Here is a 24,969-nt window from a genome sequence, read left to right as displayed (position 1 = left end):
GGGGCACCCAGCTGATTCGGACACTGCACAGCGGCCACGCGGCATGGCCAAGCGGTGGTGGTGGTGGCGGCTCTGTAGCCTCCAGGGCCCGCGGGCCTCCTGCCCGCCAGTGCTGGCCGCCCTGAGTCTCGCGTCTATCGCATGCCTCCTACAGCCAGCCACAGGTACGTGCTGTTGCTGCTGCTGCTGTGAAGGGGGGGCGCCCCCCCCCAGCAGCCCTCTGTCTCTGTCCCGCGGTGTGTGCGGAGGACGCTGGGAACGAGGAGGAGGAGGTAGTAGGGGCAGCAGTAGCAAGCATCGTCGTCTGTAACGGCGGCGACGGTGGAAGCGAGGGAGCGTGCTTGAGTGAGACTGTGTGACTGAGTGAGTGAGTGACTGTGAGACCGTGTGTCTGTGAGACCGTGTCTGTGAGACCGTGTCTGTGTGACTGGGACTGTGAGACCGTGTATCTGTGTGACTGTGAGACTGTGTGTATGTGTGTCTGAGACCGTGTGACTGTGAGACTGTGTGTATGTGTGTCTCAGACTTTGAGACTGTGTGTGCGTCTGTGAGACTGTGTGTGTGTCTGTGAGACTGTGTATGTGTGTCTGTGTGACTGTGTGTCTGAGGCTGTGTGGTTGTCTGTCTGTGGGACTGTGTGACTGTGTCTGTCTGTGTGAATGTGTGTCTGTGTGAGTGACTGTCTCTGTGACTGTGAGACTGTGAGACTGTGTGTCTGTGTGACTTACTGTGTGTCTGAGACTGTGGCTGTGTGTGTGACTGTGTGTCTGTGTGTGTGTGTCTGTGTGTTGGACGCGCGGTTGTGTATGGAGCGAACCCGCCACACTCGCACGTGCTCTGATGTCGTTGCGAGGAGGAGGAGGAGGAAGAGGAGGAGGCGCGGTGGGGGGTCCATCTCTCCTCTCTCTCCTCTCTCGTTCATTCATCACCTTTCACTTGGAGGCTTTAAAAGCGCGCACGCCGCGTTTCGAGCGGAGTAGTGGCGAGCCACTTGGCGGTTCCATGCACCTACCACCAATATATCTCGTGCGTTGTTGGTACGTACTCACGTGGCCGCCTGGTGTGTGCACGGATGTACGCGTGGTGCGGGTTTATGTTCTGCGTGCAGTATACCAGAGTGCGTGCGTACGCAGTCCTTGTCAATCCACTGCTGGATGAAGGAAGGTTGGGGGGGGGAGGGGGGGGTCCTTCCCCACGCTTTGATGGGTTACGTTTTTTTTTACCATATTTCAAACTGGTTTGTCCGGGTTGGTAAACAGGGGGGTGCCCAGGAACGGTATCGATATCGCTCGCGTTAGTCAGGGCCGGGAATCGAGCTGAGGTTGCATGATTCCTAACGCAGTGCGCTAACCACTGCGCCACCACTCCTTCCCACCCTTTCGACCGCAGGGCAGATCAACCCCACTCATCCGCTCTTAAGTGGTTCAAATACGTAGGCTCACTCTCATACATGTGGACCATTGACTCAAGCACAACATTAGTAAAACACGATCTAAACCATTCCCCATCCAGCAGTAGATGGAGGACGCCGTGGTTTGAGCATAATCCACGCTGATCATTGCGGGCTTGGTTGCCGTTCTTGCGCCTGATGGCAGCGAAGTGGTTCGGGGGTGTGGAGGGGTTCTGTCCGGCGCGGGAGGGCTTCAGGAGAGAGTTTTTGCTTTTCCCTTCTCCATATGAATTAGCGCAGACGACCGTGGCCCTGTAAGACCTGGGGGGGGAAGGGACACGGACTCACGACGCATGCCATCCACACCGTGTACGGTGTTTTTTCTGCCATATTTTGCTGTCTTTTCTTGGATTTTCTGTTTGCACTTAGTCACATATTCACTTTAAGATGTTTTCTTGTTCATGTTTTTGTTTTATGTTTGTTGCGGTTGCACCCGATTCAAGAGCCGAATGGCTCACAGGGCTATACCTAATAAATGAACTTGAATGAACTTGAATGAACCGACGTTCGCCACGTGGGTCGCCTGGTTCACTTACTGCTCCACTGCATTAAAGCAAGCCGCAATATTGCAGGTCACAATCAAACATTCACCCACCCACCCACTCGTACACTCTCGCTCGTTGTGAGTCACGTCGCTTCTAGCTCTGCGCCCTCACCTCGTTGCCACTGCTCTCCCATGGAATTCCCGTCCCACCGTCTCCTTTTCACAACATTGCCCGATGATAACCGTTGCTCAATTCAACTCGTAGCCACTGCAGTACAACGTTGACTGTGCGTCTTGTTGTTTGGCGTTTTGGGCCAGTGCTTTGCTGTGGTGGTAAAAAAAAATATGACACTGATCGCTCACAATCTTGCCTACAAATGTTCTCGCCACACGCCCACGTGTGCGTTCAAACACGTGCAAATACTCGCCGACATCGTCAAACACGGTCGTAGGAAATACAACAGCACCGAGCCTTATTGCCAGATTGCTTCAGCATAGTGCATTCAATCCCGCAGTCAAAAATACGAAGGTTCCCTACCCCCCCCCCCCCCAGTCGCGTGAAGAACGTTTGAGTTTGAGGTGCTGTTAGGTAGCAATCCATTCTAAGGTCACAACGAAACGCGTGAGGTTTTGGGGATTTCCATGCATGGGGCCTGAATCTGACCTTGCTGGGCATTTTGCCTTCCAAGCGGCCGCGTCAGTGGCTCACCGCTTGAGGGTTTAACCGTGGCCCTGCTGGAATCGAATTTGGGAATGCTGATGGGTTCGTTGCGCGGCGAGTGCGATAAACCACAACACACACACTGCTCTGCCCATGCATGCTGCACACAAACCTAAAACACGTGTGTATGTGTGTATATAGACACGCGTATAGACTCCCAAAAACAACCGCCGTTCGCCACCTATGTGGCGGCGATGTCACCCACGGGGCTTGTGCCAGGCTAAGTGCACTTTAAGGCCATGTGAAGTGAACCTTATGGCGGGACCCCGGGGTCCCATAAGCCCCCGGCTCTCGCATAAACTGCGTTGGGACGTCATTTTATGTCTGTTGAAGGCGAACGATACGGCAATCTATTCCTCTCGACGAGCTCGACACGATGCGCTAATCAAAGTTTTGTTTCTTCTGCGCATTCGTCCTCGCTGCTGCGCTTGGACACGACACGACAACGGAATGATCCTCAGCCAGGCGGGTCGCGCTGTTTATGTGCGCGATGGGCTGGCAACAGGTCACGGGAAAGACCCCAGGTGCCATGGGTTGACCGACTCGTACACACACACTAGCTCATACATACTCACACAGACCCCAGCACCTACAAACATACTCGTGTAATGGGTTCAACCGAGTCGCAGACGTAGACTTGGAGGCAACACATGTATTCAAGTCCAACACATGGGGTAACTTCCCCTTAACAGAATAACAACCTGTGGTGGTGACCACCAGGCTAGCTACACTAGTTACCATGTAACTGCTACTACAGACCGGGACCAACAGCTTCGGTCTGGGTCCACGTGTTGGAGACTCGTTGAATGGAGAACGTAGACGAAAGGTTTCTTCCAGGATGAACAACAACACCGGTCCCTCTCGGGACCCGGCTGATATTCTCTGCGGCGTGGCCGGCTCCGCCCTTGGCCACGCCCACCTTCCAGAATCCTCGGGAAGGATCTGGGTCCCAACCACGTGACCACCTCTAGTCCCCCACTTGGGGCCCCTTTGTAGACTTAACTGGTCACGTGTCCTCCCGGGTCAACCAGAGTGCCATGGCCTCGAGTAACCTCATCCGTCGGCCGGCACCCACACACCCTGTCCTGTAGGGGCTGGCACTGCATGTTGACGTACAGCGATGTCCACTACACTCGTACAGACTCCAGAACGTACACTCAAGCGAATGCTTATACACATAGATAGGCTTGGCGAACACACTCGTCGTAGGCATAGCTGTCACAAACCCCCAAGCATAAACAGTACCGCGTGTATATTAAGCAAGGCCTCTTCGCACATACACTTAACGAATTCCACACACACACACACGCACATCTAGATGGAGTAAAAATTCCGTTCAAACTGTTTTTTTGTGTTCAGTTCAGTTTGTCCTTCCCCCCGCACCTCCGATTAGCACAGTTGGACTACGTGTGGCGCGAAATAAGTTCAGCGCTACAGGAACGTGCGTGCGCACGTACGCGTGCTGCTCACAACGCGTGCATGCGCGACATACACGGAGCCGGTTGGGGAGGACGACCATTTGGCCACCTCGGCTCTGCCCGTGGTGCGAGGTGTTGACGGCCTCCAGCATCGCATCCGCGATTGCCAGCGAGCCAGCCAGTGAGCCAGCGAGCCAGCTAGCCAGTGAGCCAGCCAGTGAGCCAGCGAGCCAGCTAGCCAGTGAGCCAGCTAGCCAGTGAGCCAGCCAGTGAGCCAACGAGCCAGCCAGCCAGTGAGGCAGCCAGTGAGCCAGCAAGTAAGCCAGCCTGCCAGCGAGCCAGCCAGTGAGCCAGCCAGTGAGCCAGCCAGTCAACCAGCGGGCCAGCCAGTGAGCCAGCCATTGAGCCAGCGAGCCAGCCAGCGAGCCAGCTAGTGAGCCAGCGAGCCAGCCAGTGAGCCAGTGAGCCAGCCAGCCAGCGAGCCAGTGAGCCAGCCAGCGAGCCAGTGAGCCAGTGAGCCAGCCAGCGAGCCAGTGAGCCAGTGAACCAGCCAGTGAGCCAACCAGTGAGCCAGCCAGTGAGCCAGTCAGCCAGTGAACCAGCCAGCGAGCCCGCCAGCCAGCGAGCCCGCCAGCCAGCGAGGGTGGCTCCGTTTTGTCGCACGGTGTTTGTCTCCCTGTGGTTTTCTCCCTCCACCCCACCCAGATTTGCGTGTGATCGCCGCCGTGTTTGAACTTTCGTGTCCCACACCACCACCACCACCATCCTCATTGTGACCGTCTCGGCGTTTGTGGTCAAAATATCTCTTCCCCATTGTGTCAAAGTTGTCATCATCCTCCTCGTTGTATCCACCGCGTTTATCCCACACCCTTGCCCTGTGTGTTTGGCTGTGCACGTACCTGTGTCTCAGTCCATGCATGCCCCCGGGTGTATTTGTGCACGCTTACCCACCCTGTGCCTCTGTCCTGCCGTGTGTACTGCCCATGTCTGCCCCTGTGCGTTTGTCCATGCATGCCCCCGGTGTATTTGTGCACTCTTACCCACCCTGTGCCTCTGTCCTGCCGTGTGTACTGCCCATGTCTGCCCCTGTGCGTTTGTCCATGCATGCCCCCGGTGTATTTGTGCACGCTTACCCACCCTGTGCCTCTGTCCTGCCATGTGTACTGCCCATGTCTGCCCCTGTGCGTTTGTCCATGCATGCCCCCGGTGTATTTGTGCACGCTTACCCACCCTGTGCCTCTGTCCTGCCGTGTGTACTGCCCATGTCTGCCCCTGTGCGTTTGTCCATGCATGCCCCCGGGTGTATTTGTGCACGCTTACCCACCCTGTGCCTCTGTCCTGCCGTGTGTACTGCCCATGTCTGCCCCTGTGCGTTTGTCCATGCATGCCCCCGGGTGTATTTGTGCACGCTTACCCACCCTGTGCCTCTGTCCTGCCGTGTGTACTGCCCATGTCTGCCCCTGTGCGTTTGTCCATGCATGCCCCCGGTGTATTTGTGCACGCTTACCCACCCTGTGCCTCTGTCCTGCCGTGTGTACTGCCCATGTCTGCCCCTGTGCGTTTGTCCATGCATGCCCCCGGGTGTATTTGTGCACGCTTACCCACCCTGTGCCTCTGTCCTGCCGTGTGTACTGCCCATGTCTGCCCCTGTGCGTTTGTCCATGCATGCCCCCGGTGTATTTGTGCACGCTTACCCACCCTGTGCCTCTGTCCTGCCATGTGTACTGCCCATGTCTGCCCCTGTGCGTTTGTCCATGCATGCCCCACCAGTTTATTGGTGGGCTTGTGAGGGCATGCTAAGTATTAATAACTCGTGTGAGATGGACCCTGCATATTGCGGGCGGGCGGGCGATTCGTCAAAAGCCGCGCTCCCATAAGGGGACACACAAGGGCAGCGTTTTAATGTTTTCTATTTAAATGCAATGAATAGTAACCGAGGTGCAAGCAAAGCTGGTTGGAGATGTGGCTGTTTTCTATGTACAGTGCTACGCAACAAAATATACAACACTGCATACTCTGTTTGTCTGAAATAGCCGCCGGAGATTCAAGTACAGTATTAGATTTGAATCATGTATGTCTTTTTGTTTTAGTAAAGAGATTGCATACACCTGCAGTGATGAACGTTATCCTAAACGCCAAGTCTGTAAATTGGCTACTTATTCATGTCCGTTTCCTTATTTGAATTTAACTTTGTACGAATATCTACATTGGTGTGTGTGTGTGTGTGCCCCATTTATTTTCCCCCGCCCCCCCCCCCCCTGAATCAACAGTGCTTATCAATCTTGATTTGAATCCATACTCTTTGGTTCTTTCGGTAAAGTCACGTGGGTAGAAATGTTTTTTATTTTTTCTACCTACGTGACTTTACCGAAAGAACCAAAGAGTATAGTGCTTATCAAGTTCATAGAACCGGCCTGCATCACGGGAGTGGGAAATTTCCATCGCTGAACTCGGGACCACCAAACGCAGCCATGCAACCATCTAAGACCTGTTTTTTCGCATAGAGGCACATTGAATTCGGGCCTCGTGAAGCAATAGTATCACGCTTGTGAAGTTATTTCCGGCTGTGGTAGGTTTCAGCCAGCGGTACGCTGACTGTTCTCTTAAATGCGCCCACCGCGCTCAAACACCGGGCAATGTCGGAATTTACCGCACATTTTGGGTGCACAGACTAATCTTCACGTGCAGATTTTCCCGATAGAAACACTGGACGTCAGACACATCGTTTAGTATTGGATGTTTTGACGTAGGCCTTCAAAAGTACACGCAGCACGAAATGCAATTTTAATTTGTTTCATTTTGTTGTTACGATTCTGAAAAAATAGTCTGATACGTTTATGTGAAATAAAATTAAGTTCATACTGATAAGAAATAGATCCACACTTTTCATTCCCATAAAAAGGTAAACATTTTAAACTCAAGAAATGTCATCGTCCACCAGTCCAATAAATACTTCCAACTTGCTTTGACTGGACGTGTGGATTAAAGTTTAACTCGAACACAAAAGTCTTTCAAATGGCAACAATGTTTGGTCGGTATAATCAAGAATCACAATGCGAGTGTGGCAGTCCTGGGAGGCAGCCTCAAGTCACATCCCCTTGTTAATGTGCAGTTGTGTGTGTGTGTGTGCACCTCCATGAGTACCTGGTGCGGTGTGTAAACATCGCCACTGTGGAGACAAATGCGGTCGGGGCGCGGTGCTGGCCACCCCACCTCCTCGTGTGCCGTGGTTGCCTTCACAGGTGCTCGCTAACAGCACTTGCCCCAACAGTCTGTTGAAGGCTACACGGGGGACCTTTGTCTTTTTTCTTCTTGGTTCTTTCGGTAAAGTCACGTAGAATGGAAATAATAAAATAATAAAAATACAACATAATAAAATAATTCTCACGACGTTTCGGCCACAACGCAAGCAGCCGTCCTCAGGTGGAGAACAGGTCTGTCGAGGAGACATTTTTATTTATTTATTATTATTTTATTTCCATTCTACGTGACTTTACCGAAAGAACCAAGAAGATGAATCCCTGCAGTCACGAAAGCTTTAAATCGACCTTTGTCTTTGTTTGCTTGTGCGCGCCTCTTCGCAGGGCTGCGCTGCGTGTGTCAGCTGTGCGCTCGCAGCAATTTCACGTGCGAGACGGACGGCCTCTGCCTCGTGTCCGTCACGCACACCCCGGACAACGGGATGGCGTACATACGAGTGTGCATCCCGGCACGCGACCTGCAGCCACCCGACCGGCCGTTCTTCTGCGCCCGCTCGGCCCCGCCAAGCAGGACTCGCTGCTGCAACACCGACTTCTGTAACGACATCGACCTCAGCCTGTCCGACTCGGCCGGTGGGTGTTTTCGTGGACCAAACTGACGGTGTCGATGAATAGGCCTGGGCAGTTTCCATATCACATGGCTTCAAATATAGTCGCTGTACTGTACTTCAAATGCGCAGAGCCTTTTGACCGTCCGCGCTGATATCCAAGTTTTTATATCTTGGCGTGCCTTCTCGCAACTGTCCTCTGTGCCTGGCTGCTACGTTTACCTTTTATTAGTTTATTTATTTGTGACTTCCACACAAATGGTTTCCAAGAACCCAACGTATTTGGTATTCAAAACTTTTCCAATTACAGAAGCACACCTATTCGATGGATTGTAAGTGAATTAATTTTTTTAATTTTAGTTTGTTTTATCAATGTTGCGTGAACGTTTATAGTGAGCTAAAGGGAATTCATTGTTGCCATGGCTGCAGTCATCCGTATCAAGATGCCTCCACATAAAGGGATTCATACAGTGCTGTCTCTAAACCAGTGGTGTCTGGCCTGGAGAATGGGGGCTGCGGGACTTTGTCAGAGGAATAGGGGATGTTAAGTTAAACAACAGGGGAGGCGTAGAGATTAAGAGCTGCGTCTTTTGAGTGAAAGGCTTGTTGATTTAAAACCTAATCCCAGCCTGCGTTTCGTTTGTTTGTGGTTTGTATAGCACTAACTGGGAGATTTCAAAGCCCTTGCTTTAACGGCAAATCCCAAAACATTACTCCTTCAACAATTGTTTTGTTTCGGCCACTTTGATTTCAATGTTGCTCGTTACCCAGAAGAGCGTGAGGCCGACTCGGAATTTGGGCCGCTGGAGATGGTGGTGGCAGTGGGGGTGCCGGCCTGCCTGCTCTGCCTGCTTGTCACGGCCGGCCTGTGCATCCTTCGGGGACACCGGGGTACCCGCAGGGCCCTGCACGTGCCGCTGCACACCAAGGAGCCACTGCCGCTGGAGCAGGTGTTCATCGACGAGGGAACGAGCATCCGTGACCTCTACGACAACACCACCACCGGCTCGGGCTCTGGTATGCGCAACTGTGGCAATTCCTAAAACGTCGTAGAGGTGCAGCCGTGCAATTGCCCACTTACGGCTTAGGAGCCCCCACAAAAGGCAGCTTGAGGGATCCCCCCCCCCTCTCTGGGATTTTTTGGGCCTTGTCTACCACGATGGTCAGGCGTTGGAGTACCCACACTATCGCACAACACGCAATCTGCCACTCAACAAAAAACACTGAGCATGAATCTCCTTTAGCCCAAAGGTAACCTCTTCTCATCTTTCTAACACAATGTGCGAGTCTGCATACTAGTTAAGCTTTGGGTAGTGCTCATCTCTGTTGGCCAGGACCAGCGGTCTTATATAAATACCCGCTGCTGCTGCCCCGCAAACTGGCATTTATCTACCCTAGCAGGATGATGGGTTGAGATGACCCCTGAATCTGATGTGAGGTGAGCGCTTTTATCACGCTGCGACCCGGGCATGTTTTGAAATGTTGCCTTTGTACGACCCAAGCCGCTTCAGTCCCTGCAAATATCAGCTTTTGTTGAAGTGATAAGATTAACGGGGCTCAGTAGAGGGAATCTTGGCTTGCCCGAGTGCCCTCCCTGTGCCCGCATTTCTCCCCGCCACCCCCCCACCCCACCACAGCTAGATCCGTGCCCTGTTGGGGTTTGGTTCACACACAAGTGCTTATTACATTTGGCCACTGAAACTGAATACGGGGTATGCCACTGAAATGTTTCGATGCGCTCGCCCTACCCTGCGCTCACAAATGATTCCCTGCTGCCGGGGATCAATGTGCCAACGCGCGGCCGAAGTTCCCGCACGCATACGCAAACGCCGCTGAACCCCCGTGCGCAGGCCTGCCGCTACTGGTGCAGCGCACCATCGCGCGCACGATCATGCTGCAGGACAGTATCGGCAAGGGCCGCTTCGGCGAGGTGTGGCGCGGCCGGTGGCGCGGAGAGGACGTCGCCGTCAAGATCTTCTCGTCGCGCGAGGAGCGCTCGTGGTTCCGCGAGGCCGAGATCTACCAGACAGTCATGCTGCGCCACGAGAACATCCTGGGCTTCATCGCCGCCGACAACAAGGGTGACCTAACCCGCCACACCCCCCCCCTCCCGCCGCACCTACACAAATCCATGTTTTCTCACACGTCAGTGTTTGTGTGATACGGTGCAACGTTGCACTATCTAACCATCGCACATCCACCCTGGCAATTAACCGTCCAGTTTCGTACGGCGTTGTGGAAAGTTGGATGTTGATCGTATGGGTAGGTCGGCCTCTGCGGCAAACGTTTGAAATTCTAACCAACGGCTCTGGATTTTGCATGACAATTGGACCGTATAACCATGCTGCTTTGAGCAAGGTGACACTTTTTATTTTTGATAGGATTGTGATGTTTGGTTTCACTTTGTCTTGCCAAAGTTTGCTCCCGTATTGTGTGTGTGTGTGTGTGGGGAGTGGTGGCCCAGTAGCGATCTGAGTTTGATTCCCACTTCATGGCCAACACCAGCGATGATTATTTGAACCGATGCTGGACCTGCCCTAGGTCGACTCAGCCCTGAATGAGTACCCGGTGCGGTGTGTAAAGGTCGGCATGGGAGAGAATTCAAGGAGCCGGTGTGGTGTTGCCCACCCAGCACCCCGTGTGCCACGTTGGCCTTAATAGGTGTGCTCGCTACCACCAACACTGCCTCGAACAGTCTGTTAAAGTCCCATTGCGGGGGATCTTTTGTCCTTTTGGTATTTCCACAGACAACGGGACATGGACACAGCTGTGGCTGGTGTCCGATTACCACGAGCTTGGCTCACTCTTCGACTACCTGAATCGCTTCAGTCTGTCGGTGGAAGAGCTCGTCAAGTTCTCGCTGTCTGTGGCCAGCGGCCTTGCCCACCTTCACATGGATATCGTCGGCACGCAGGGTAAGAGCGCTGGTTTTTTCGCGGTTGTTGTCGCGTTACCCCCCTCCGACGTGCGTTTTGGGTCGTGCCGGGTATTGTTCGGCACGACGTCAAACGTCTCGTTCCATGTGCTGGGAACTTCTTCGGAAAACCGAATTGACTTTGGTCTCCCTACGTGTGAGAGCGAAACGTTGGACAACGTGGCGGAACAAGTCGAAGAACACATGGGGGGGGGCGGGGAGTGCTTCTTTGGCTGCCTGTGTTTGTGTTTGCTTTGGTAATTATTTCCCCTGGAAGGGGGCCCAGCTTGTGCATGTCACTGCTGTGTTTGCCAAACAGCTCGCATGTTACACTGTCATTCATTGGCTTTTTTGATTAATTAAATTGCATCTGTGTCAGAGCGATTTTGAAGAGGTGGTTTTATGTTCGCTATGATTGTGGTCTCACGTAAGCTCATATCGGTGCCCTTAACAGTCTCGCAAATTAATTGCCAAATTGTTTTGTTGTGAGCCGTGAAGTAGGTTGTGGGATTTTTTTTTACGTTGTGAAAGAGGTTATTTGTAAAATTAACAAATTGCGGTGCATTCTCATCTTTTGTTATTACATTTACAAAACTACTTGTTATAAAGCCCTTGACCAGTATTCCATCAAAACATTCATTCAAAGTGCGTCACTTGCGAATGAGTTTGTCTCGATTGTTCAATGTGTTTGTGTCCCTACATGTAGTCATAAAGACATTGAATTCAAAACATTCATACAATTTTCTACCTACGTGACTTTACCGAAAGAACCAAAGAGTATGGATCCTTGCAGTCACGAAAACTTCAAATCTAGATCAAAACATTCACTTTGTAAATACATCGTTTTTAGTCGAAATGAATGGCTTATATTTCACAAGCTTTTGTATGCACTCATGTTGAACTTCTCGCGCATCGTACGGAGCCCACCGTGCTAATCGGAGGTGCGGAGGGAAGGAACAAGTGGCATTAAGTGGCAGTTGCCACGTGTCACCATGCAGAAAGATTCCTGGTGGCATCATGGCAAAGCAACTGACGTTGCGGGAATTATTTATGAAATACGGCTTGTAAAATGGTTCTGAAATGACTATAGTTTAACTGTAACACATTGAAACAAAACACGCATGCTGTAGATGTATTTTCCTTGACTTAATTGTAACGTTTGAATGATTTGAAGTGAAATTCTTTGTCGCCAGTCAATTGAAATGCAAAAATATTTGTATTTTTTAATGACGGTTAACTCTTTCCCATTCCTATTTACATACTTGTTCCTTAATGGAAGTAAAATATTGATATAAAACTCATAAAATATATATCGTTACGTCATCTGACATGAAGATGTACCGAGGCTCCCACAAGGCCATGCAGGAGACTGTGTGGCTCAGTTTGGCACCAGCTATTGTAGAGTGTGGTCATGTCGCTATCATTCTCTGTGGTGTGGTCAGCGCTATTTTTGGCGCAATTTTTAAAATATTTAGTTTTCTTTTCCTTTCTGCATGAAAAGTAATAATTTCCCTTCAAAATTAGACCAAAATGAGTCTATCTTTAAAAACAACTGCGCTATGCCCCTCTAGATAAAATTAACGCTAACCGCTTGCGCGTTCCGAGATTCGGCGGTGAACAGGAACACCCAACCTGCAGCCTGCAGACGTCTCGGAAACGGGAAAGGGTTCAGGTGTCGTCACGTCAACGGGCGTTTCAGAGCATTGAGGTGGCGCTGTGCGTGGCGTTGCGTGCGCAGGGAAGCCGGCCATCGCCCATCGGGACATCAAGTCCAAGAACATCCTGGTGAAGCGGAACCGCACGTGCTGCATCGCAGACCTGGGCCTCGCCGTACGACACGACTCCACCACAGATTCCATCGATATCGCGCCCAACAACCGGGTGGGCACCAAGAGGTCAGTGAGGGCAGCCCTCCCATCGAATCGGTTCACGCAGAGCAGGGGCTGGGGCTCTACGTGAACCGATTTGATCCCCTGTCTGCGACCGTCTTTAGTCTGTACATTTGTGTGACTCGACTTTGCGGATTGATTCAATTCTTTATTCTGGCGAACGTAACAGCTTCTTGGGGTTGGATAGTTCACGTGAACCTAACCTGTTAAATACAACATACACGCACGGAAGAACGAAGATTACCCCACGTGCAATTCGATCCATGTATCGTGCGCTTAAGAAGTGACATTAATGTGTGAAGCGATGCCTCATTAGATCATTATAGGGCAGTCATTCGACCCAATTTTCGTATTGCCCAAGTGACGTCTGCTATTTGTAAATCACTTAAAAATGAATAACAGCGCAATGCAAGTAGAGCTTGTCAAATTGCTCATTCTGCTGTGATACTGCAGGATGGGCGAGCCGTAATGCACGCCTCTGATGTGAGATCCACTAAAACACATCGGTCGCTTTCACACAAATTCAAAATCTTACAATCGCGCTTGACCAAACTCCGTGCTATAATTAAGTTAAAAACACACCAACGCAGAGCGACCCAGAGAAAATTCGTGATTCCATTAATTACATAAGTTGGAAGTGTGGCAATTTCGAATGATTAATACATTTTTAAATCCTTTATATTAAGTTCACTTGCTTGCTTGCGCGCTTACGACCGTGCAAATCTTTCGGTCGTTTTTTAACCCACTTCCCGTGATCCAATCGAGCTGACATTTTGCACACAGACTAGTTGTGCGTGACAATTTATTTTCGTGAAAATTTTTTTCCAAAATTTTCCACTTTTTAGGAAAAATTCATTTCATATTTAATTTAAAATACCAATGTGATAAAAATGAAACTCTTACTCAAGAAAAACAGAAATGAATAATAAAATAAAACCGATGCCACGCATATGAAGGATTTATAGTGAAAAACTTTGTTTTTACGGGTTAATTTTTTTATAACATATATGTATAAAACAGAAATCTATACTCTTATGTTTTTTCGGTAAAGTCACGTAGGTAAAAAATTAATAAAAGTAAAATAAATCTATATTCGCATGATGCTGTATTTCAGCTGTTCGGACATGACCTGCTGATATTGACGAGCCACGCTTGTGCGTGTCTGCAACTTAATGGGTGAGGTTTCGCAGTTCAGGACAGCCAGGTGCATTGTCGTCATGGGCTGCACGTTAGCTGGGGACACGGGGTCAAGATACGAGACCCTGCGCTCCACATCATGGGAACAAAACACCGACGACAGCTTTTGGAGCTCTTGCCCTTCGCTTCGTTTTAAACTGGCTCCGTTCATGCAGCCTTCCGTGTAAAAACCTGTGGGGGCAAGTGCTGCGCTGTGGTTAGAGTGCTTGACGCACATTCAGAAGGGTTCAAATCCGGCGAGGAATTGACCCGTCATTTCGGTGTATTGATAAAGTCGAGCAGCACTTTGTGGGAATTTATCATTGTCTATTATTGCTGTTCCAGTTTTTCCCTTGGCGCTGGGCACCAGCTTCTGAGGATGTTGAAGGCGGTGATCTGTTCCTAGCGTCTACAGCCAGTGGACAAATGTGGGAGTTTTTTATTTTTTAGTTAGCCTTCATTTGCACACAATCGACCCTAAATATTCCCGCGCGTGGCGTACGTCTGCAACAGGTACATGGCACCAGAGGTCCTGGACGATACAATCAACATGAAGCACTTCGACTCGTTCAAGCGCGGAGACATCTACGCCCTTGGGCTGGTGCTGTGGGAGATCTCGTGGCGGTGCGTTGTGGGAGGTGAGGTCGCACTGCAAGGCGTGGCTTCGTGTGACCAGCAGGAGCTGTCCAGGGCTGAGCTCTAGAAAATATTTCCACCTTTTACGGGGTTGGTGGGGGCTCCCGACAAAACATATTCCGTGATAATGCAATCCCTGATTGCACGGGTTCGAGAAGGCACGGTCATAAATGCGCCTTCCGAGGCACTCGTGAGTCAGCGTTAATAGATTCCTAGAAATATGAAAGAAAATTGCAATGGGAGGATTCGTGGAAGCATTGACTTGCCTTATTCATCAGTCCCCGTCTCACTGTAGTGTCGTTTGGACATTCGCGTATTCATGCATTGATATCTGAATGGCAGGTGAAGGCACACGTTTAGCCCAACAGCTCAGAAATAACTTTTGCTGAAAGCCCTGGTTTGAAGCCAGTGAGTGTGCCAGTGGTGTCGTGGTTAGTGCACTGCTCTACGAACGGACTTGTCGAGCCAAGTTTGGTTCCCGCTCGCAGACGAACATCTAAACCGGTCCTGGGCATCTCCCGAGGTCGACTCAACCTCAAATGGGTAACTGGTGCGGTGTGTAAAAACACCGCCGCTGGGGATACAAAGGCGGTGGTGTTGGCCACCCACCCCGTTGTGTGCCGTGCCGACCTTCATAGATGCTCGCTATAAGCACTTGCCCCAACAGTCTGTTGAGGTTATAAGGGGACCTTTGTCTTTTTGTGTACAACCACACACGCCCAAGCGGTATAATGCTTGTTGTTGTGCCTGCATATGGTGCGATTTAACCTTTGGCAGTCACTGAAGAGCACCCTGGTTCCACAACCCTGCATAACCGATACTAATTTTACAATTGCCGTATAACACTGCCATTGTCAACCAAGGAAAATCACAATACTGTTGTCACTTTCGGAACAGCGATAGAAGACGCTGTGTGCTCATATTTTTATTGAGTTCTTAGCAGGGCACGCGTGAAAAAACCTGAAGGTGGGCTCGTCCATCGTCGGTCAAACATCGTTCGTAAAATAAATACCGAATGAGCTCACATTTTCAGATATTGACCCTTTTATTTTAATCTCTGCACCAAATAAAATTCTACTGGTTCTCCGTTATAAGGATACGTTAAGAATGAGGACAGCGTCAAGACCTTGTTGTCTTTGCCCATTCTTGTAATGGTAAAATTAGCCAGGAGTGCACGCTCATTGAGTGCACATTGGAGTAGCGGGGGGGGGAGGGGGGGGACACTCAGGGCTCTTTGACCTTGACGATGCATCTCCTCCCACCTGGAGGAGGTAGCGATGACTGCGGTAGATGCACACCACGCCTGTGCGTCATGCATCTTGAAGACAAAAGGTTGCGAGTTCAATTCCTGGTTCAGGGGTCGACGGGTCCCACTGTGGTGAGATGTTAGCTACCTCGACTGGTGTGCAGGAGGTCGTGGGTTTGATCCCAACCCTGACGCCTGCTGCTGTATATTTGGAGTCTGCGTGTCTCTATCCCCGTGGTCGTGTGGATTCTTTTCGGGGTCCTCTGGTTTTTCCCTCCACATTTAGAATCAACCTGCGTTTAGAGTTTTTGGCTACAATGCATGTCCGCGTGAAAAGCCACTTCGTTGAGCTAACATTTGTGGCCAGGTCACTTTTGAAAAAAGAGCTGCTATGTATATCTCGGTGGGCCTTACCTGCTGAACTAAAAATAGTAAAACAACATTATTTTATCATCCCTCCTGGGTCGATAAAGTGGGGTAGATGCTTTGTTGGAGACGTCAATACTGGTCTTTGGTTCCCGTTCACAGCCTAACATTTTGTGACAAACATCTGAACTGGTCGTGAGCCTCCCGTCGGTCGAATCCCCTGTATGAACATCAGCAAGAGGGGAGACGAAGGTGGCCAGACGTGGTGTTGACCACCCACGCCCCCTCGTGTGCCGTGCCGGCCTTCAGAGGGTGCTCGCTTAACAGCACTTGCCCCTACTAGTCTGTTAAAGGCTTTACGGTGGTGGTGGGGAGGGGGGGGGGGGTATCTTTGTCTTTTTGTACCAGAGTGGTGCCGTTGTTGGTGGGGCCCAGCGATGTGCTGCGCACGTGCACACCTAGGAATTTGTAAATGTAGCCAGCGTGGCTCCTTGAAGCGTTCAGAACCCGATCGTTGCTGGAGGCAAACGCAGAAACCCACCGCCACAGTGTTTAACATGCTGCCTCATCGCTTAACAGAACTATGGGAGGGTAACGGTGCAGGCAATGGCAAAGGGGTAATCGTGCTCCAAAAGTGGGCAACTGCACAAAACTTTAGATTACTTTTTGTTTGTTTCTTTTAATGCGGTGTGATTGATGGTATTAGAGACCCATTTAAAGTCTGCTTGCAAATGCACCACTGAAAGTGGATTACGGTTCGGGTTTGATTTGGGTAACCGTCACGACTGTAATACATCTCTTAGCAATCGTGTGAAACTTTCGGGAGTTTTTTAACCACTTAATTTTCGGTGGTCATTGACAGTGAAGTACAACATTGAGCAGTGGATGCATATCTGGCCTAACGGCTTTAAAAACATTGCCCTGTTGGTGGTGATGTCGATGCTTTTGGGCACACGCTGTTGGTCGCCACGTCGTGGATTTGACTAAATGTGTGCACAGAAAGCAACTACCAAGTGACAAATCCTTTCGGCACTGAATTGGTAATGATATACAAGCAGAGACCTATGACACATCATCATTTTCTTTAACATTGCCGAATAACAAACATTGCTGGCTAATAACTGGGCTCTAAAATAGGGATCTTGCATGACACACACACTGAATATATATATTTCTACTGGAGTGGTGGTATAGCCCAGCAGCAGCGCATTGGGCCTCCCTTGTTACAGAGGTCCATGGTTGGAATCCGGCAGGCCACCCTGGTTATTAATTACTGCGGGTATATTAACTGTTAAATATTAACTGTTAAATACGCGCGGTCCGCTTCATGGTGGGAGTTAGATCCCGTGATGTGATTTCAAACGTGTAGACCATTAATAATAGTGTTTTTCCCCTTTTTTCTGGCAACAAAACTGAAACCTTTTTACAAGGAATCACGTGTGCATTAACCACAATACTTGTGGTCAAAATGCAAACAAAAAACACACTGATAATATATGCATTGTCTTTGAAATTGATTGGTCTAATGATGTAGATGCTCACCCCGAGCTCTCATTACTCTGATAGTGTCATTGTCTTTGAGCTGTACGCCTTTTGGCGTCCTCTGGTCTAGCACCAATTGAGACGAGGCTCAAAAGAAAGCCGTCTCTGGTGTGGACCAATCAGTTTCAAGGACAATGCTTATTTGTTTTTTGTTTGCATTTTGACCACAAGTATTGTGGTTAATGCACACATGATTCCTTGTAAAAAGGTTTCAGTTTTGTTGCCAGAAAAAAGGGGAAAAACCCTATTATTATATTTTGGTCCTGGCAAAGGAGGTCTAATGGGCGTAGACCATTGTTTGATGGCGTTCACGGCCCAAATTTGCCAAATTCAAATAAAAACCCGGAAAATACTCGATTGGGACAAAACGGCAACATCACTCCCCTCCGTTGAAACTACTGCAGACTGTCATTGTAAAACATCAAATTCCTTCGTGCTAACCTTGCACCATAAGAATGATATAGTGATCACCAAATGTATTGAGTTATGAGTCAGCAAATAATACAAGATGGTAGTGAGATTTTTTTTGTTCGTGCGACATTGATACGCACACGTAATTAAATGAAAGACAAAATCTTTATATGCATGTTGAACTTCTTTCGCGCACCGTATACAGCCAGTCGTGCTAATTAGAGGTGCGAGGGAAGGACAACAAACTAAAACACAACAACAAGCAGTTCTCAAGAAATGAGTTTTCATTTTAGGTTCAAAAGTGCACGACTCCAGTGGCTTCCTACCATCGGAAGGAAGAGCGTTCCAGACGGCCGCAGAAGCGCACCTGAAAGAGGGCGATGCAGCGACCGACTTTGTGCGATGGTTAGCCAAAAAGTCGCTGCGAGAACGAGCGGAGGTTTCGTGATGGTTTATACTCCTTGACGAGATGAAGCTATTGTGGATCATTTGTGGCACGCGCTTTGTGCGTAACGAGCGCGAGCTTTTCACAAATTCGTTCAGCGACCGGAAGCCAATGCAGCTCGGGGAGCACCGGACGGACACGGTCCCGGATCTTGCAGTTACCCCGTCCCGGATCTTGCAGTTACCCCGTCAACGATATGCTTGCAGCTTGCTGTGAAGTCCTAAGACGTCTTCTCTTTGCAGGAATTACCGAGGACTACCAGCTGCCGTACTATGACATGGTATCCCCGGACCCCTCCGTGGATGACATGCGGAGAGTCGTGTGCGAGCAAAGTCTCCGGCCTAACGTCCCCAACCGCTGGCTGAGCTCCGAGGTATGCATGCGTGGTTCGTGCGCTGTACGCTGTGAACCCAGCTACCAGAGTTCGATTCTCGCTCGCGGCAAACCGGACCTGGGCATCTCCCGAGGTCGACTCGGCCTCAAATGAGTACCTGGTGCGGTGTGTAAAAACACTGGGGATGCAAAGGCGGTGGTGTTGGCCACCCACCCCGTCGTGTGCCCTTGCCGGCCCCGTGCTAATCAGAGGTGCAATGTTGCTTGATCCAAATAGATTATTTCGGGGGTACATTTCATAATTTGTACCGTGATGCCGGCACATAATTGCCCACAGCATGGGATCTTTAACGTTCTACAATTTAGCACGGTTGGTTACGTACGGTGCGAAAGAAGTTCAGCATGTACACACACATAGGGGCACTGTGGGGACGACACACACCACATATTATACACACGATCCAGCTGCGGTATTATCCAGAGCGGCCTGCCTGGATTCGAACCACGAACCTCTGCAACAAGCGGAGGAGCCACCCCAACCGCCTTGACTGTGACCTGTCTTTGTGCTGCCGCTCCGCAGAGCCTGTGCGTGATGGGGAGAGTCATGCGCGAGTGCTGGTATGCCAACGCCTCCGCCCGCCTCACCGCCCTGCGCGTCAAAAAGTCCCTCTCCCAACTCAGCCAACTGGAGGACATCAAGATGTAGCCAGTCGGAGGCAAAAACTTTATACAGCCGCACACCTCTGAAAAAAAGACAATCTTTTCTCTCTTGGATCTGAAAGTGGTGACCCAAAGTGGGAGTGGAAATTTCTTTTTGCAGCAATTGGGTAGGCCATTAAATATTCTCCGCGCAGCCCACAAGGTATGGCGGTCTATTGGGGGCTTATCTTCTTAGGTTTTTTCGGTAAAGTCACGTAGGTAAAACATCAAAATGAATGAAAATAAAATAAAATAAAATCAAAAATCACGACGTTTCGATTTTATTTTATTTTATTTTCATTCATTTTGATGTTTTACCTACGTGATTTTACCGAAAAAACCTAAAAAGATGATTCCTTGCAGTCACGAAAGCTTCAAATCTAGAATTATTGGGGGCTTGTTTCAGTATTCAGCACCGGCCGCCCCGAGGTATATTGGTCAAAATTAGGTGGGACATTTATTTTTGCCCATTTACTGCCAAAGTTGTTTGTTACATGACCGGTGAAAGTAGTTGGAGCCTTCACACATCGCTAGGCTGCATTGACTCATGTCAGACTGGACCAGTTCACGGCAACTGCTCACTTTTAAACACTGCAACCCACACTACTCAGGACAGTACCCTGGCCGTGTTGAGGCTGCTGTAACCGTCAAGACTTCACGATGAACCCTTGAATGTAAATGGTGTGTTTGCATCGCCCATTTTTCTATCTTTTTTAAATGTTGCCGAACACGGTTAACGAAAAACACATTTGCTAAACAAGTCACTCGCTGTGTAATTCACGATCGTGCCTTCATTGTTTCCGTAACTCATGGCTACTTAACGACACGCGCGCGCGCGCACAAACACACACGCACACACGTGCCATTCACTTGCTGTAACATGTGTTGTCATTTACATGCAGGGCTGTAGCTTGGTGGGGAATCGCCGATGTTCAAAGCAAAGGGGCAAAATTCCGTTACTCCCAAACCACAATTGTTTGGTATTGATTGTAGCAGTGCACGGTTACCGTGAAGAGAGGGGTGTCGAGTATTCACCTCGATGGACGCTCCTCCAAGACCGGTTTTCAACCCTTTTATGATACGAGTGTAATTATCGTGTACCTGCAGATTTTTTTTTTTTGGGGGGGTGGGGGGGCTTTTTTATATTACGATTCACCTCGTGTTCGCTGTCAGGTGAATTCGTATAATGAGCCCGAATCCAGCATAATTTACGCAGCAGTCGCAGATGTCGAAAAATACGATTGAAGGTGCAATTTACTTGAATGAATGAGAACGGCTTGATTGAAATTGTTTACCGCGTGTCCTGCAAGTCGGGTCGAGACAAACGGGGAGGGGGGGGGTGGTGAGGTTGAGTTTGTGTAATTGCGGTTGTTTTTGGAGCCCCGGTGGTGTAAATATCGTCGGGGGATGTAAGGCGTTGCAACGTACGCGAGCGAGTGCACTGTCCAATAATCCTGTTGATGCCTCCGGTGCGATGTTATTGGTGACTGAGACTGCGGCTTGAGAGGTGTGTCCTAATCATTGGGTTGCACCCTGTGGGGGGTGCGGGTTACATCCTAACAGTGATTGAACCCAGCGGTGAGCGTAGAGCCATTTTTTGTTATCTGATCGCCTGGTGTTATCACTGTGAAGTCGATGTCATTGTGAGGTACAACATGCAAACGCCATGAATGACAAAGGCATGTAGTAAATCTTTAACTCACTGAGTCGCTTGCTATAGTAGGCCGATGAATGATGGAAAGACTAATGGCAATGATTTTAAGGCCTGTGTACAAATTGATTTTTAAAACTCGCTTAGAGAGGCTGTGGTCGTTTAGCAATTATTTCTTTAATATTGATATTTATTGCATTCTTAAGTTGCTGCTATTCATCTGTATATTTTATTGATGTCGCGTGGATAAATAATGAATGTATCTGCCAAATGCATCCCTGCCAATGTTAAGCAAAGTGGTTTGAACTTTTCTCTCGACCACCCCAGAGATACATTTATGTACATCGCGTTTCAGCGTGACCTAATCACACTATTTTTAAAACGAGAAAATCTGTTTTAGAAGCGTTATAAAGAGTAGATATTTTTTTTATGTTTTTTTTTTTACTAAAGCCAGTGTTAAGTGTGTGTGATGCTTAAGTGTTAGAAATTCTAAGTCGGTGTGAGTGGCGGGCTTCGTGATCAATGGCACTGAATAAATTGCGCAAATGGGATGCAGTAAGATTGGCAGGCCCTGTGGAATTTTAATTACAGCTTGCCAATCAATGCCAAAGCTTATTTTTTTTGGTCGTGCGGGGTTAGGGGAAGAAAGTGCAATTGTCTGTAAACAGATAAGTATCGTGATCTTGGGAAAGCTCAACTTATATTCCAGAGATTATATCAGAGGCATATAAGTTTACTTGTGGGTTTGTTGTAAGCGTAATAGGTGTTTTTGTGGCTTTAATATGTTGGAAGCAGCTGCTTAAATGTTGATGAATAAAAAAACCAATGCGATTAAATATCTATTAATAGCTGTGACCTTTTGTATTAGCTCAAATCTGCATTCGGGTATTTTTGACTACTGTACAGCAGAGATCTAAATGTAATTACAATAAAAACATTTTTTCCAATTTATTTCTGGCGGTTTCGTTTGTGGATAATACATGGACTGCCGATCATTTTTCATAGGTACTTTAGGACCCCCCATGCCTTTATTACGATAATAATAATAGCTTTATCTCATATGGCATCATTCATGCAAATTGCATCTCAATAAGCTGGAGAGTGAAGCACATCAACAGAAAATGGTCGGAACACAACGGAGACGACGCATAAAACGAGATCCATGTGGTAGAGGAGGGGGGGGGAGGAACCCAGTATCATGGTAAACACGGGGGGGGGGGGGTAAGTCACAAGCGGGATTGTGGAAATCTGCACTGAACCATTAAAGCCTTCTTTTTGGTTATTTCGGTAAAGTCACGTAGAATGGAAATAATAAAATAAAAAAAATAAACCAATAAAATAATTCTCACGACGTTTCGGCCACAACGCAAGCATCCGTCCTCAGGTGGAGAACAGGTCTGTCGAGAAGACAGTCTGAATGACACGCCCTCGGCTTGGAGCGACCGAAAGAACCAATAAGATGAATCCCTGCAGTCACGAAAGCTTTAAATCATTAAAGCCTTGTTCACAAATGCAAAGCTTAGGAGAAGCACGCACCGCGGCCGCACACATTCGTCACGCTGCCAGTGGAATTGCAATTATACGGTGATGATGATGGTGCTTCGAGCGAGAGGTCTGGATGATGAACACTTGCGTCCGTGTGTTTGCTGACGTCGCTCGGGCAGCAATGGGAGGTTGCCTCCGCCGTCTCCATGGGGCCCAGGTGAATCTGAACGCTGCTACGCTCCAATCTGTAATTACATCCATGACGTTTGTTTTGTGTTTATATAATACGATTGTTTCAAACGGGGTAATTGGCGATCATGCTTGTACTGCTGAGGGTGTAATACGTGTCGTTAAAAGCCTTGGTGGCGTTGAAATAAATACGTTTCGTTGGCTTTCCCCCCCCCCCCCCGTAAATATGTAATTTCGCAACTTAACATTCTGCATCATCGCTATCGTAAAATTTTGCGACAATTTGAAACATCTGTTGAACGGACACATAGAGTTGAGTGAGAGTAGTTTGGGACTGCTTTTTTTGAAAACTGAACATCATCCGTTCGGATTAAAGGTATTCGTTTTAAATCATGAACAGCGTCATCAAACACGTTGCAATCATGCACAGCAGCTGCTCGGGAAATGATCAAAATTGGCGACGGAACCTCGTGTCGAGCGATGCGCGCGTCCGGCAGGAACCACGTGCCGCTCTGTAGCGAGGGAGGCTGCATTTGGAGTGTTGTTTATCTGCCGCTGCTGCTGCTGCTGTTGTTGTTGTTGTTTACCTACTCCTTCAACATCCGAGCGAGCTGCACGGTGGGCAGGAGCGTTGCCAGCAAGTCCTCCGCCGCCTGCATCACGGCCGCTACCTGAAACGAGACACGGAGGCACCTCACGGGAAGTTGTATCCCGGGGCGGGCGGGGGGTTTGCACCGCGCTCGCGTGCGCCCAACGATTCGCTCCCGGCACGAACGGAGCTCTCTTTCCCGAAACGTCGGACGCCACGACGAAACGGCGCGCGGTCCAACGAGAAAGGGCGGCCGCGAAAACGCCGCGCAAGTAGCGCAAATGCGGCAAGTCCGTTCATCGGCAATTGATGTTGCACATACATAAAATACCGTATGTTTACGTATTTGTAAACATATGGTATTTTCATGTTATGTTGACTTTACATATGATAAAAATATGTTTTTATCAAATAGTTCACGCTTGTCCATGTTTATATAGGGCGCCACGGTGGTGAGATGTTAACTATCTCGCATGGTATACAGGAGCGCATGGGTTCGATCCTGGCCCGCATGCCTCGAAATTTGGAGACCCCGTGGCCGCGTGGATTTTTTTCCGGATCCTCTGGTTTTCCCCTCCACATTTAGAATCAATACGCGGTAACCACCATCACGACGACGATAATATCAATCGTCAAAATGTGTCCCCCATTCTATTGCACCCGTAGAGCATAAACACAAACCCCCACACAGCCGGATTGCTGGCTTCCACAGCACACTTCACAAATCGGTGTCCTCACGTGAACCTGGACGGAGCGCTCGCCTCGGCTGGGCTCCTCTCTCCAGCACCCTCCACAATCCCCCACCACCACACCCCACCAGCCTACCACCACCACCAGAGTTACCTTTGCAGTTGCCTCCTGAACGGGGACAGTGCTTGCGTCTCGCACGGCCGTCACGCACAGCCTCGCCTGCTCCATGCCCAGCCTCGCCTGCTCCATGCCCAGCCTCGGCTGCCCCTCGCCGCGCGCCAGCTGAGACCGTCCCAGGCCCCGTCGGCACCCCAGTGGCCGATCCGCACAGATTCCGATTTGTGGACAGAGAGAGAGGTCAGCGTGGGGTTCCACGACGCGATGACCTCGTCCGTTGAGTTATCGCTGTCCCTCCCGGTAGGCCTCGGCAAGGTAAGGCAAAAGGTAAAAACAACGAGCCTATCTTTACCCTACCTTTTACCTTACCAGAATACAATTACTCTACCCTACCTTTTACCCTTTAGCAGGTAAGGTAAAAGGTAAAAAACAACGAGCCTACCTTTTACCCTACTTTTTACCCTTACTCCATACAAATTACCCGATTACAGGGTAATTACTAGGGAACTACACATGAACAAGGTTTATAACGGTAAATGCTAGGTAGAGCGCTTTATTCATATAGAATACTCTCGATGATTCCAATTTTACACGCTTGTTGTCGTTGTTGTCATTGTTGTTGTCGTTGTTGTATCCTCAAATCTTGTAACACAATTTTAACCCACTTCCTAATGTGGTATCGACTGCAAACTTGGTATACTTATGTCATA

At 49.3% G+C, this 24,969-nt stretch overlaps 2 protein-coding genes across 3 annotated transcripts in view; one reads left to right on the top strand and one right to left on the bottom strand.

Moving 5' to 3' along the window:
* On the top strand, nucleotides 1–22,136 carry LOC144728167 (TGF-beta receptor type-1-like). 2 transcript variants are annotated; one of them, XM_078607588.1, is made up of 9 exons: nucleotides 1–164; nucleotides 7,658–7,906; nucleotides 8,656–8,898; nucleotides 9,732–9,962; nucleotides 10,629–10,796; nucleotides 12,534–12,690; nucleotides 14,374–14,498; nucleotides 18,749–18,879; nucleotides 19,420–22,136. In XM_078607588.1, the coding sequence occupies exons 1-9, from the start codon at nucleotides 44–46 to the stop codon at nucleotides 19,543–19,545; spliced, it is 1,551 nt and encodes a 516-aa protein (XP_078463714.1). In that variant the 5' UTR covers nucleotides 1–43; the 3' UTR covers nucleotides 19,546–22,136. The 2 variants fall into 2 exon arrangements, with proteins under 2 accessions (XP_078463714.1, XP_078463668.1); XM_078607542.1 differs by having other exon boundaries at nucleotides 2–164; nucleotides 8,653–8,898.
* Nucleotides 22,123–24,969, bottom strand: part of LOC144723117 (uncharacterized) — a 25,804-nt gene continuing 22,957 nt past the window's right edge. The window contains exons 13-15 of the mRNA XM_078601711.1: nucleotides 24,296–24,424; nucleotides 23,451–23,534; nucleotides 22,123–22,919 (exon numbers count right to left, since the gene is read on the bottom strand). Coding sequence (XP_078457837.1) covers nucleotides 23,451–23,534; nucleotides 24,296–24,424 — 213 coding nt within the window. The 3' untranslated portion in view covers nucleotides 22,123–22,919. The remainder of the gene's footprint in view (nucleotides 22,920–23,450; nucleotides 23,535–24,295; nucleotides 24,425–24,969) is intronic.

This window comes from Lampetra planeri, chromosome 1 (genome assembly GCF_965212315.1).
Source record: "Lampetra planeri chromosome 1, kcLamPlan1.2.h2, whole genome shotgun sequence".
Lineage (NCBI taxonomy): Eukaryota > Metazoa > Chordata > Hyperoartia > Petromyzontiformes > Petromyzontidae > Lampetra > Lampetra planeri.
Note: the sequence above shows the minus strand (reverse complement) of the source record. Positions and strands in the feature narration are given on the sequence as shown.